This window comes from Choloepus didactylus, chromosome 27 (genome assembly GCF_015220235.1).
Source record: "Choloepus didactylus isolate mChoDid1 chromosome 27, mChoDid1.pri, whole genome shotgun sequence".
Lineage (NCBI taxonomy): Eukaryota > Metazoa > Chordata > Mammalia > Pilosa > Megalonychidae > Choloepus > Choloepus didactylus.
The window spans coordinates 3,585,012-3,598,405 of record NC_051333.1 but is presented as its reverse complement, the minus strand read 5'-3'; the positions used below and the strand labels follow the sequence as shown (position 1 = coordinate 3,598,405).

The 13,394-nt window shown below is 48.4% G+C and overlaps 1 protein-coding gene across 3 annotated transcripts; it reads left to right on the top strand.

The window, feature by feature from the left end:
• Positions 1-451: 451 nt before the first annotated feature.
• LOC119521060 (leukocyte immunoglobulin-like receptor subfamily A member 6) lies at positions 452-10,735 on the top strand. Of its 3 annotated transcripts, none has more exons than XM_037819071.1 (13): positions 452-470; positions 1,418-1,499; positions 1,653-1,688; positions 1,821-2,108; positions 2,252-2,545; positions 2,757-3,053; positions 3,302-3,604; positions 3,917-3,967; positions 5,391-5,507; positions 8,335-8,377; positions 8,461-8,495; positions 8,708-8,760; positions 10,126-10,318. In XM_037819071.1, exons 1-13 carry the CDS (start codon positions 453-455, stop codon positions 10,183-10,185), a joined length of 1,677 nt encoding a protein of 558 aa, XP_037674999.1. In that variant the 5' UTR covers position 452; the 3' UTR covers positions 10,186-10,318. The 3 variants fall into 3 exon arrangements, with proteins under 3 accessions (XP_037674999.1, XP_037674997.1, XP_037674998.1); XM_037819070.1 differs by lacking the exon at positions 10,126-10,318 and adding an exon at positions 10,372-10,735 and having other exon boundaries at positions 453-470; XM_037819069.1 differs by lacking the exon at positions 10,126-10,318 and having other exon boundaries at positions 8,708-10,072.
• Positions 10,736-13,394: the final 2,659 nt, after the last annotated feature.

Genomic DNA, 13,394 nt, shown 5'->3' with positions numbered 1-13,394 from the left:
GCTGCTCTAGCTGCCAGTTTGTGTGAAATGAACAACTTCTCAAAATTTCAGACAAAAACAAAAACCTAGCAATCTTAGCACTCTCCTTTCTCTCATGGGGAATTGTTTTTTTACATCATTTTTGGTATTAGTTGCAAGAAAATCTATATAAATGATGTAAAAAATTTTTTAAAAAAGTTCTTAATTTTCAATCCTTAAAATCATCCTGTTACCTTAAAGGAGGTCTCCACCTCAGCACTATTGACATTTGGGGCCGGATTATTCTCTGTTGGGGATGTGCTTCGTACATTGTAGGATGTCTGGCATCCCTCTCCTCTTGCAGTCAGCAGCCGCCCACCCAACCAGTCAAGACGGCCCAAATGTCTTCAGTCACGGCTCCGTGCTCCCTGGAGGACAAACTTGTCCCCTGGTGAGAACCACTGATCAGAGATGAAATCCCAGGTCCTCTCGTGATGGACAAGCTCTGCCTGGTGGGTCCCCTGCACCCCTCCCCTCCTTCCTTCAGCCCCCCTTCCCCCTCCCCATTCTCAGAACTCGTCGCCTCTCCCTGCTCCAGCCTGTCTCGACTCCACTCTTCACCAGGCCAACGGCTGCCCACCCCGGCCCACCAAGCTTAGCAAGTCTCAGTCAGGCCCTTCTGTTGTGCATTTTCATGTTTCCTGTATTTCTCCTTTTTAACAATTAACACAGTAGTAACCAAGTATTTATCTGCACCTTGAGATTGGTAGATTATCCTGGAGTATCTGGGTGGGCCCAATGTCATCACAAGAATCCTTGTAAGTGCAAGAAAACACAGACAGGAGAGTGAGAGGCAGAGAGATGTGAAGTTGTTATGCAGCTGGTTCAGTAGATGGAGGAAGGGCCACGAGTGAGGGCAGGCGGCCTCTAGAAGCTGAGGAGACAAGGAAACGACCCTCCCCTGGAGCCTCCAGAAGGGACAGAGCCGGGCTGTGCCTTGATTTTAGCCCAGGGAGGCATTTTCAGACTTCTGACATTCAGAACAAAATGATGTTTGTATTAAGCAATATGCTTGTACTAATTTGTTTCAGCAGCGAGAGGAAACTAATCCGCTGGGAATCTGTTTATGCTGATCTGAGCTCTGCAGTCTCAGAGTGGGAATCTCTCTTGTTCAGTGATGTATCTCCAGGGCTTGGACACTGCAAATAATGTGCGCTGATGGTTGGCTCAGAGAAGCACCTCAGGAATCGTGTACAGCAGCTTATGGGTCAGATAAGGCCTCACATGTGTCCAAAAACATCTCCAGAGAGCCTGGAGCTCTCAGCCCCGCCCTGGGGAAACGAGAACCACCTCCTGGGGAGGGGCAGTTCCCCTTCCTGTGGAGCTGCTGTGACAACCTCATGACCAGTAGGACCAGCCTCCCAGCAGCCACACTCTGTGTGTCTGTCTGTCCTGCCAGGCACCGAGGTCTCATCTAGCTCAGCTGGACCCAGTGGGAGGAGACACCATGACCCCCACCCTCATGGCCCTGCTCTGCCTCGGTGAGATCTGAGAGGGGAGGGGAAGCCCCAGCCTGGGAGGGGTCCCACCCACAGCCGGGCCCTGGTCTACCAGGAGCCCCAGGGCTTGGGTGTTCAAGGGGAGGATCTGCTCAGGCTTCAGGGTGCAAATCTCTCACATGGAGTCTCTTCCAGGGCTGAGTTATGGACAGAGGATCCGAGTGCAGGCGGGTGAGTTGATCCCCACAATTTCCAACCTCCTTGATCTGGAATAACAGTGACAAATCTGGCAGGAGCCTTGGAGCTTGGGGGAATGAGGTTAGTGAAGAAGCCCTTTAAAGACAAACTTTGATTCCCTTCCAGGGACCTTCCCCAAACCCACCCTCTGGGCTGAGCCAGGCTCTGTGATCTCCTGGGGGAGGCCTGTGACCATCTGGTGTCAGGGGACCCCAGAGGCTGAGGAGTACCATCTGGAGAGAGATGGAAGATCAGCACCCTGGGACAGACAGAACCCACAGGAGCCCAGGAACAAGGCCAAGTTCTCCATCCCACACATGGCAGACACCTATGCAGGGCGATATCTCTGCTACTATCGCAGCCCCACTGCCTGGTCAGCACCCAGTGACCCCCTGGAGCTGGTGGTGACAACAGGTGAGAGGACACTCGGGGGTCCCAGCCTCAGGCTCTGCCCCCAGGAGAGGGGTCTGCTCTCAGGGGGTGTCTCCTCTCACAGCCCACCTGGGGAAATGGGGAGGTGAGGGCCCCACTTTATGCAGCTCCTCCTCCTCTCCTAGGATACTATGGGAAACCCACCGTCTCCGCCTGGCCAAGCCCTGTGGTGACCTCAGGAGGAAACGTGACCCTCCAGTGTGGCTCGTGGAGGGGATATGAAGGGTTTGTTCTGTCTGAGGAAGGAGAACACGAGGGCTCCTGGACCCTGGACGCACAGCGACACTCCAATGGGGAGACCCAGGCCCTGTTCCCCATGAGCTCCAGCCACAGGGGGACGTTCAGGTGCTATGGATACAGCAAGGACAGACCCCATGTGTGGTCAGAGCCCAGTGACCCCCTGGAGCTCCTGGTCTCAGGTGAGGAAGCCCCATCCCTGCCCCATAAAGTCTTCAGGGCCCAGACAGGTTAAGGGGAGTCTTGTCCTCAGGGAGCCCCGGGTGGGAGGATGGGTGAGGGGAGCCCAGGGCTCCAGAGACACAGAGTGTGTGAGACACTAGACCTGGAGCCCTGGACGAGGCGGGAGGTGCTTGGAGGACCGTCCCCTGCAGTCCACGGTGTCTCCCCCAGGTGTGTCCAGGAAGCCGTCCCTCCTGGCCCAGCCGGGCCCCATCGTGGCCTCGGGACAGAACCTGACCCTCCAGTGTCGCTCTGATGTCAGCTATGACAGATTCGCTCTGTCCAAGGAGGGGGCTCGTGTCCCCACCCAGCGCCTCGGCCGGCAGCCCCAGGGGGGGCTCTCTCAGGCCGACTTCCCCCTGGGCCGTGTGAGCAGCACCCACGGGGGCAGGTACAGATGCTACGGTGGACACAACCTCTCCTCCGAGTGGTCGGCCCCCAGTGAGCCCCTGGACGTCCTCATTGCAGGTGAGGGGCCCAGCTGGGTCCATCCGGGGACTCTGACTCTGCAAGGCCCTGTGGGGGTCCCCAGGGTGAGACGGTCGGAGCTAGGGGTGTGGGGTCACAGGAGAGGGGGAGACATAAAGAGAAAAGATGGGAGGGGGAAAGACACAGTGAGAGAGAGACTGAGAGGTCCTTGGAGAGGGACCTGGAGAAATCTCAGTCCAGCACCGAGGTGGAGGCTGGCAGCCCCTCACCCTCCTTCTTCTCTCTAGGGGAGCTCCCTTCCACACCCTCCCTCTCTGCCCAGCCGGGCTCCAACGTGTCCTCGGGAGAGAACGTGACCCTGTGCTGTCAATCATGGAGCCTGATGGACAGTTTCCTTCTGTCCAAGGAGGGGGAAGCTGATCCTCCCCTGCAACTTAGATCCTGGCACCAAGCTCCCCCGTACCTGGCCAACTTCATCCTGAGCTCTGTGACCTCAGGCCATGGGGGCACCTACAGGTGCTATGGCTCACGCAGCTCCAACCCCTACCTGTTGTCTCGGCCCAGTGCTCCCCTGGAGCTCGTGGTCTCAGGTGAGGAGCCCCTGCCCACATCCCTTGTATGTGCCAATCGTTAGTTTAGGGCCCCAATCCCAGGAAGGGCTCTGGATGGGAAGGAAGTGAGGGGGCTCCAAGGGAGGGTCATCCAGAGAGGTATGACCCCTAAGAGTCATGGAGGCCAAGAGGGACCCAATCACCCCTGCCCACCTCCTGTCGCCATCACCAGGAGGTGTTAGGTGGGTGGAGGCCACTGGGGCTTACATTATAGGAGGAGAAGACTTTGAGCTGAGATGGGGTCTCTAGGGGCAGCTCCTATTCTCACCCTTCTTTTGTTCTGATTCCCAGGAGCCCCTGGGAGCCCCAGCTCCCCACCTGCAGAGCCCAACTCTACGTCCAGTAAGTCACAGAGGCATCTGGTCGGTTTATGATTTCCCCCAGGCCTGTCTCAAGAATCCCTCAGCTGATCTAAATCCTGGTTCTGGCTTGTGTCCCAGGGGAGACACTCAGGGTGTGGAAAGAGGGCTCCCAGGTGCTCCAAGGCCCTGGTCAGATGATGGGTGAGGTGGTCAAGACAGGGAGCTACGTTGGGAGTCCCCCCGCTGGCTACAGCCCCTCATCTCCGGGGTCCTGGCTGCCCAGAGGCCACACTTCTTCCTCCAGCCCCTGCTCCAGGTCCAGGAGGTCGGTGGGGAAGGGACTTGGATTAGGAAGAGTGGGGTGGGATCCACTGGGGGGGACTCCCAGGGATGGTGAACATAGACAACTCCCCTTCCCACCCGGCCTCAGTGTCCCCACGTGTTAGAGGAGATCCTGGCTCAAAAAGATCTCAGTCCTGACTCTACAGGGAAGCTCCCCAGGCCTTCCGAAGTTAAGTGCAGGCAATGTTAGGGTCTGGGGGGCAGCAGAGGAGCATAGAGCAATAACAGAGCAGGCATCTGAACCCTTTTCTCTCAACCCAGTAGTACTCAGCCACATCTTATCCAAGCAGCTCTGGTAGGGAAAAAAAAATCAAACCATAAACAAAAGGGTTTGGAGGTCAGACTCTCTTGGGTTCCAGTCCCAGCTCAGCCACTTCCTGATGGTAGGACTTGGACAAGTCACATTCTGTCTCTGCATCTTGGTTTCATGGTCTATAAAACCTGCCTTCTACTGTCTCCCTCAGAGGTTTGCAGAGATTTAGGTGAGACCCAAAGGTGAAAGCCCTTGGCATAGGGTCTGTCCTAACAAGGAGCTCAGAAAATGGCAGATCATCCCAACTGCCCCTTCCAAGATCAATGCACTCTCCAGTGGCCACACAGTCTCCTTGTGAGGGTGTCAGGGCTCAGCAGAAGGGGAGACAGATCTTGTCTGGGCTGTGGGATTGGGGAGGACACAGAGGGCTCTCTGTGCAGACCCAGCTCTGAGCTCTCCCTTTAAGTCCCTAGAAGTCCCTGTTGGATTGAGGAATGACAGAGATTGTGAGGACGTACCATCAGCTCTAGCTAAAGGAGGGTTTTGGAGCACATGGCAAGGAGCCCACAAAGCCTGTAGCATGTCTCTGCTGGTGGGGCAAAAGGAGGAAAGCACAAGAGAACCCACAGTCCTGGGTTCAAATCCCAGCGCTGCCACGTCCTGGCTGTATAACTGGGGTCATGAGATTTACATCTCTGAGCCTCAGTTTCTTCATGTGTAAAATGGGGGAAGTAGCCACCCCATGTTGCAGGATTGTTGTGAGGGTTGGGGACAATGAATGCAAAGTTCCCAGCATGTGTCTTGCACACAGTCGGTGCTCAACTAAATGGCCTCACTGCTCATTCATGATGTTACTGTTACCCTAAAGGTCTCCAAAGGTACCTGAACATTCTGATTGGGGTCTCAGTGGCCATTGCCCTGCTCATCTTCCTCTTCCTCTTCCTCCTTATCCGACACCAGTGCCAGGGAAAACGCAGGAAATCAGGTGAGTAGGAGACAGGGAGATCTGGTCTACCCGAGAGGTGATACCTTACTCTAAAGACAGACAATGTGGATTCTTAGGACCCCAGCCAAACAAACAAACAGACAGACAGACAGACAGACAAAAAAATGGTATCAAGAAGATTAAAACTGTTCAATTTTGAAAAGTCTCCAAATTAAGTACCCTCCCCCTCCCCCGCCAAATCTAGAAAGCCCTCCACCACAACTTCCCTTCCATAGTCTTTCATTCCTGGAAGCAGGGTGGTGGACTGGAGGTGCTTGTACGTGTCCAGCACCTCAGGAAGTGTGCTGATGTTGGCAAAGGGGACGCCAGCCCACTGCCCAGGAAGGAGGTCCCTGGGGGGTGCACGGAGGAGACAAGTTGGAGAGGCTGTAGGGGTGATGGGAATATTTGTTGTTTTGAGCAAACATGTAATATATTGGGGATAAATGGACACAATTTGCTCACTGTGAAGGGCTTTACAAATGTTGAAAGGTGGAAGGCTAGAAAAATCTCTCTGCTGTTCTCTTGGAATTGGAAATGTCAATGTGATCCCATTTTCAATACACATGTACAGATGATTCTCATTATTTTCCATGGTTTGTTCTTTACTGTCGCCACAGACACTGAATGCATGAATACTGAACCACTGTCCCTAGGGTAGTTCCTGGGCCTCTGGTGACAAGGTTTTAGTCAGTCAGTCAAAACGTGAACTTGTTTTTGTGTGTTTCCATTTAAAGATGTCTTATATGCTATATATTGATGATTCATTAACATTGAACTCGTGGCCCAAAGCACCATCTCATGCCTGAACAAAGCTTATCCAACACATTTTCTGTAAGTCCTTGGCAGTCTTCTCACCCTCAGGAACAGCACTTCAGCACTGTGTTTTAAACAACAGAACCACACGCACATCCACACATGCACAAAATGCAAAAAGCACAGCACTAAACATACTGAGAAAAAGACACTTGTTTACAGTATGAGAACTGAAACAAGAAGGCAGAGCACTGCCTTCTCCACCTTAGCTGAGAACTCAAATTATTTGCCACTCAGCCCATGTCCAAAAATGACCATGAATACACTAGATTGGTTTTTGGCTTCATAAATAAATTTTAGTGGGTAGGCAAATTCACACATATGGAATCTGCAAATAATGAGGATTGAGTGCACATCCATTGATGTAGAAGTAATTATATGTGCATGTGTATGTTTATGTGTGTGTGTGCACAGACATATGTACGTACATTTCCCAGCTGTGTCCACTCAGGACACCCAGAGACAATTGCAGCAACGGGCATCCAATCATCCAGATCTTGGTTCCTAAATATCATCCTCCACTCAAAGATCTAGGGCTCCTCAGAGAATTCCTGATTCCAGGGCTGGGACAGGCAAGGTACAAGATGATCCTGGAACATCCTTTTGAGCCTGAAAGTAGAAAAATTCTCAAAGAATGATGAGATCAAGAAGCCAACTTGATGGTGCTACCTTGGGCCAAATTTAGAATAATCTCAGCATCAAAATAAATCATGAGAGTGTTCAATTGCACTGAATAAAACAGAAATGCATCAGTTCACAGAAATAAATAAATGACTGAGTAAATAATTAAATAATAAATGGGAGAAAGGGAAAACTTTAGAGTAGAATGGCAGCTAATAAATGTAGAAGGAGTAATGGAAGTAGATAACATTTAGTAACCATCGGAGTGGGTGATATAGTCAAAGTTATCAATGGATGCAAGGCTGGCATCTGGAGGTGTGATGAAAGGCAAGACATTGTGCTAATATCTGAACAACTCCCCACACAACACTAATTAAATACTAAGGAAAAACTGTTGACTTGGAAAATGAGAAATCCAGCAGTTACCTGCTTGACCAGGGTTGGCATCACCAGGGATAGGACAGGAAATGTCATCTGTCTTCTAACGTTGACAGAGAGGAGCTCAGCCTCATTCCTGGGGTGTTCCTTCAAGAACGCACGAACCAAGTCAGGTCACGAGGTGGCATTGGATGGAACCGGGTCAATGCCCATCCTACAGAACGCAACGCCTGTGTTCTTTAAGACAGTCAAGGACATAGGATCAGTGGAAGCCTGAGGAGCTCGTCCAGACTGAAGGGGACAGATGAGACATGACAACTAAATGCAACACATATATCTGGATAGGATCCAGGACCAGTAAGAAAGGGAGACATGGGTAGGACAGATGGAGAACCATGAATTGTGGAGTTGATGAAAGGGGTGTATCAGTGTAGATGTCCTGTGTGGTGGGTGTGTATGGTGTTTATGGGGGTGAGTGTTCCTGTTTATGGGAGGCACATACTGGTGTGTTTAGGGTGATAGTGCAAGATACCAGAAAGCAATTCCCTCCCTTCATTTGTGCATGTATCATCTATCTATCTATATTTATGCATAAACATATATGTATGTAGATAAATACATAGTAAATCTATGTCTCTTATCTAGATCTATCTATATATACAACCATGTGTGATAAAATATTAATAATTCAGGAATCTACTTCTAGATAATGCCAGGACTCTTTATACAGTTCTTGCCATTTTTTCTTAAGGCTTAAATCATTATAAAATAATCTAGAAAGAAGAAATTTAATAGGAAAAGACATAGAGTTTTTAATATTCTTTTAGCTTTTGAGAAATATTTAAAGTATATGTGCAAGTTTTGAATATTACATTTTAGTCTTGTTTATCTTAAGTTCCAAATGGAGAAGGTGTGTATAAAGTTTTCAAGGTGTGGATTCTCTCTAGATCTCAGTGTACTTCTGGGGTCGAGTTCTGGGGTGCTTTAGTGGCTAATTTCTAACTCTGTCCAGGGGCTGCAGATCCAGGAGCTGAGGCCAGAGACTTGCAGAAAAGGTAAGTCCTCCCCGAAGGCCCAGCCCTTCCGCCTCTGCCCGCTGCTCCTTCGCTGTTGCCCAGTGCCCGTTTCATCTCCTCAGATCCAGCACTGCTGACTTCCAGGAGGAGAACCAGTGTAAGTGGAGAGGAGGGGCCGGCCTGAGGGGGTGGGGCAGGGGCTGGCCGGGAGGGGCTCTGGGCTTAGGGTGAGGAAGCATGAAAAGTCTAAGTCTGTGTGACCCAGGCACACCACAGCCCTCTCAGGGCCTCAGTCCCCCACCTGGTAATGGGTGGGGTGTGCCAGGAATCTTGTCTAGAGATAGACCCTCCCCGCCCTGTCCACTCCAGACGCTGCCGTGGGAGACTGCAAGCCTGAGGAGGACAGACAGCTGGTCAGTCAGGTGAGCCTCCCGTTCCTGCCCAGCTGCCCACAGCACTCTGGTCATCAGCAAACCCACTGGATACTGCTCCGTCCCCCTGCAGTGCCTGTCCTCTCCCTTCCTCTTGACTCATGCTGCTCTCTTGGCAGCTGTGACCTCAATCTCAGTGGGTTTTCCTGATTCCACCTGGACCCCTTCTTCTCGGCCCCTGACCTGGGACCTTAGAGTGGTTGGTGTGTCCTTGGTCTCAGAACATCAGGACTGGCAGGTACAGCGCTACAGTGCGTGCACTGCACCACAGCTATCAAGGGATGGTTCTAGTGGGCCCTGAGAGGCTTGCCTTTTCCATATTTGCTCTGAGGCAGGCACCCTATAGACTAGTTCATCCCTGCCCCAGAACCCGCTGCTCTCCCTTTCCTCTGTCGACTCTCTTCCCTCCAGTTCCATGACTTTAGATGCAGCAGAACCACATGACAACATGTGCTGTATGTAACAGTTGGTGATTGGCTCCTGCTCCCACATTAAACGCACCCCAGCCATTCATTATCCTCACCATGAGACAACTCTGTTTTATGGGGCCAAATTTCCCTAATTCCAGATACAGCAGTGCAATGGGGTTTCTTTTTCCTGAACCATCTATATGCACATGATCCATAATTATTTCCAGCTCTGACTTTTTCCCTAGCCTCAGTCTCATGTAGCCAACTACCTGTGAGCCATCTCTATGTGCATGTGTGTGTGCTTGTGTGTGTGTGTGTGTGTGTGTAGACAGAGAGAGAGAATAAAAACTAAGTGAATATCCTTCAATACTCCTAGCCTCTCTCTCCTTCCTTACAAATACTTATTTGGAATCTATTATTTAACAGGCTCTATTTTAATCCCAGGAATATAAACACGAATGAAAGCAACAATGCCCTCACTGAGAATATTTTACAGAGCAAAAGGGATATAAGCAAATACACACAATGTATCACCACAAATTCTATCAAGAAAAATAAAGCAAGATAAGGGAATAGGGTGTGTTTGTGAGGGAAAAGTCTCCCTGAGATAAGAATGAAGAGAAAATAATACAAATAACTGATGGGTGACTAAATGCAGACAGAAGAAACAGCACATGGGAGAGTCCAGAGGCAGGAGCTCATTTGGGCAGCGAGATGGTGTGTGTCTGGACAATGAGCAGGGGTTCACGTATTAGGAAGTGTTGTCAGAAAGGGAGGAAGATGGTCTTTTACACATAATGAGCATTTTTAGAAGCCACCAGAAGGTTTGAGCAAGGAAGTCACATGATCTGATTTCTGTTTTAAAATAAACTCTCTGGCTTCTTTGTGAAAAATTAAATGAGGAGAAACGAAAGTAGAAACAAGGAGGTCAGTTTTGCTTTCGCAGTCTTTCTCCAGCAAAGCTCTGAAGATGGAGACCCACAGAGAGCAACCTTCACCCAGGTGAACAAATCAGGAGTCAGGCGGGGAGCAGCCGTCCCTCCTTCCCGCCATTCGGGGGAATGGAATTGCTGGACATGAAGGACAGACGAGAGGAGGGATGGCAGTCAGGTGTGTCCTCTCCTCTCCAGGACCCCAGAAGTTCCCTCACCCCAGCCTCTTACGCATCTTCTCCCGTCCCCCAACTCCCCAGGATGCTGCTACTGAAGATCCTCAGGACGTGACTTACGCCCAGCTGAGCAACTTGACTCCTGGAGGGGAGACATCCACAGCCACGTCCTCCCAGGCAGGAGAACCCCCCGCTGAGCCCAGCGTGTACGCTGTCCTGGCCAAGCAATAGCCCAGGACGAGACCCAGGCTCCGAGGAGCGAGGCAGCGGGGGAGCTGCTTCCGTGACCCTGGTGGTGAAGCCCGGCCTGGAGAACTTTACAGCATGCCAGACATTCTGGGACTTTTGAAATCACCTAAATCTGCAAAGATGGACAACATCCCTGTACATTTGTAAATAAAGCAACTCGCTTCGAAATAACCAGTGGGTTAGTGGAGAAAACCACAAATGAAGCCAGATTCCTTTTTACTTGAATGATAATGCATACTTACACATAAAAATCTATGAATGGGGAAATTGTCTGTATGAAAATATTAGGAAAGAAAAAGAAAGTCTGAATAGCAATGGCCTAAGCTACCCTCTCAAGCAGTTAGATAAAGAATATCAAGTTATTCCCTTTAGCAGAAAGGATATTAGAATAAAAGCAGAATTATAAGAAAAAATATGAGAGAAAAATAAAGCCAAAATTTTTATTATTGAATACTCTTAAACTGTATAAATTCCTTGTAGCATTGACCAAGATAAAAGAGAGAAGGTACCAATGGACAATACAGAAACAAAATGGGACATCACTACAGATCCTGCAGAGTTTAATACTAGTGAGTGGCCATTAATGACAAGTTTACCCAATTTAGAGGAAATGAGCAAATATCTCCAAAATACAATTTTCCAACATGGTCTTAAAGAAAACTGGAAAATCTGAATGATCTTCTATTACATGAATTAATCTGAAAATTAAATTTATTCCACAAAAAAAAATAACCTGAGCTACAAGCTTCCCTGGTGAGTTCTTCCAAACACGTAAAAAAACAACATAATTCATACACTCATTTTTCTACAGTTAACACTTTCCAACATGTTTAGTAGGCTAGTATGAAGTCCTGACAAGTATATTTCAAGAGACAAAAACCATACTTCATTCTCACATAAACTGAGATGCAAAATAACTAAATGAAACATTCTCTTATGATCAAGTTGCTTATGTTTTGGGAAAGCAAACTGGATTAACACTCAAAATTCAATCAGTATAATTCATCACACTAACATAATTAATAAAGAAAACATGATCATCTCTACAGATGTAGACAATAGTTTTGAAAACATGTAACACCATTTTGTGACTACAAATCATTACCAAAAATATAAGATTGCTTGATTTATTTTTTTTTCCTTTTATGGGTCATGATTTTGTTGTCAGGTCTAAGAAATCTTTGCCTAGCCATATTCCCTGAAAATTTTATTTTATATTTTCTTTGAATAAAAGTTTTACTGTTTTTATCGTTGTACATGAACATTCATAGCAGCTTTACTTGTAATAGCTGTAAACTGGAAGCAGCCCAGATGTCCAAAAGGTGAATGGTGAGATAAACTCTGTTACCCGTGTGCACGGAAGACTGTCCAGACACCTGAAATTTACAACAGCTTGGGTGACTCTCCAGGGAATAGACTGAGTGAAGAAAGTCAGTTTTCAAAGTTTCCATATTTATTATTTCATTTACCTGACTTTTTTATGATAAAATTTTTAAATGGAGAGCAGATGAGTGGTCGCGAGCGTTTAGGAACAGGGGCTGGATGGGAGGGGAGGTGGATGGGGTTTTTAAAGGGCAACACAGCAGACCTTTCTGATGATGGAACCATTGTGTTTCTTGACAGTGGTAAAGGATTCAGGAGTCTGCAATGTGATTAAATTGTATAGAATCAATCACTCACTCATGCAGACACACACACCCTAGGAGCTGGGCTTAGGACAGGACATCGTTTCTTAACTGGACCCCAAAGGACCCTTCACCAACAGGAGGACATAGGGTCATGGGGTTCCCTGACAACACAGTCAGCTCAGACACTATTCAACAGTCTTGAAGATCTGACTATCCCCTTTACTGAGATAAATAACTACATGTCGCTTTGGGGGACAAGCATACGCTACGGTGTGCACGTGCTGTCGTGTTGCAGGATTCCTCGTGAAGCTGGATCTCCCTTTCAATCTACTGGATCTGAGCCTGATATCTGTTAAGCTCCAAACTGATCATGATTTTTCACTGGGATGGCTTTGCTAAGATAATCTGCTTTTGGACACAAAATCAGTTCTCTACTATCATTGGCAGATGCCCCCCAACCTCTGGGAACACCGTGAGCCATTAGCTATGGTCATATGTTCCTATAGGTCGGGACCCAGTGTTTGCAATTCCAGGTCTGCTGTCATTCCAATAACAATGTCACGTTGCCTCTGAGGAGTAAACGCTTCTACTTAACCTCCAAGCTCAGGAAGGCTGCATTGGGTAGTACAAAGAGGGTGAGATTGAATTCAGACGGACCTGAATTCTAATCACTAAAATCCAGAGATCCTTTGTAGTCAGGTCATAAAATGCCCTGTGGCAGATAATTAGTTTCTTCCCTTTGCAAATGACAAAACTTAACTCACTGAAGATGGTAATTTCTAAGACCTTGACTTCTGAAAATACCTCGTTCTCTTCCTCCCTTATTTTGGAAGATACATGTGAGTATCCAGCTTTTCTTTGTCTGAGGTCAAGATCCTCATACTTAGTTCAAAGGAAAATGACCCTAAATGGGACTGGTTCCTCTCTAACCTCAAGAAGGTACGCGACAATCACAGGATTGACTCACGAGGCAGGAATCCAACCAGATCAGAGAGGCCCTAGATCACCTGTGATCACATTCTAACGCACAGCAGACCCTTTCACCCTGATTTTCATGTAACTAAGCCTAATATAAAATTCTTGATTGACAATGATTCAACTCAATGCATTAACATAATGTTGTTGATGAAGTCTATGCTGATGAGGATGCTGTCACTTAAAGGTTCTTTGCCTTTACCTCATAGTCAGTTTTAGAATTTTCCTTTTTGTCCTTCATATTCCGCCCTACCA

What these genes read in the sequence shown, in the direction of transcription:
- LOC119521060 (XM_037819069.1), top strand. An exon ending in GGAGCTGGTGGTGACAACAG is followed by an intron (nt 2,109 to 2,251) that starts GTGAGAGGACAC and finishes CTCCTCTCCTAG; the next exon opens with GATACTATGGGAAACCCACC. An exon ending in AGAGCCCAACTCTACGTCCA is followed by an intron (nt 3,968 to 5,390) that starts GTAAGTCACAGA and finishes GTTACCCTAAAG; the next exon opens with GTCTCCAAAGGTACCTGAAC.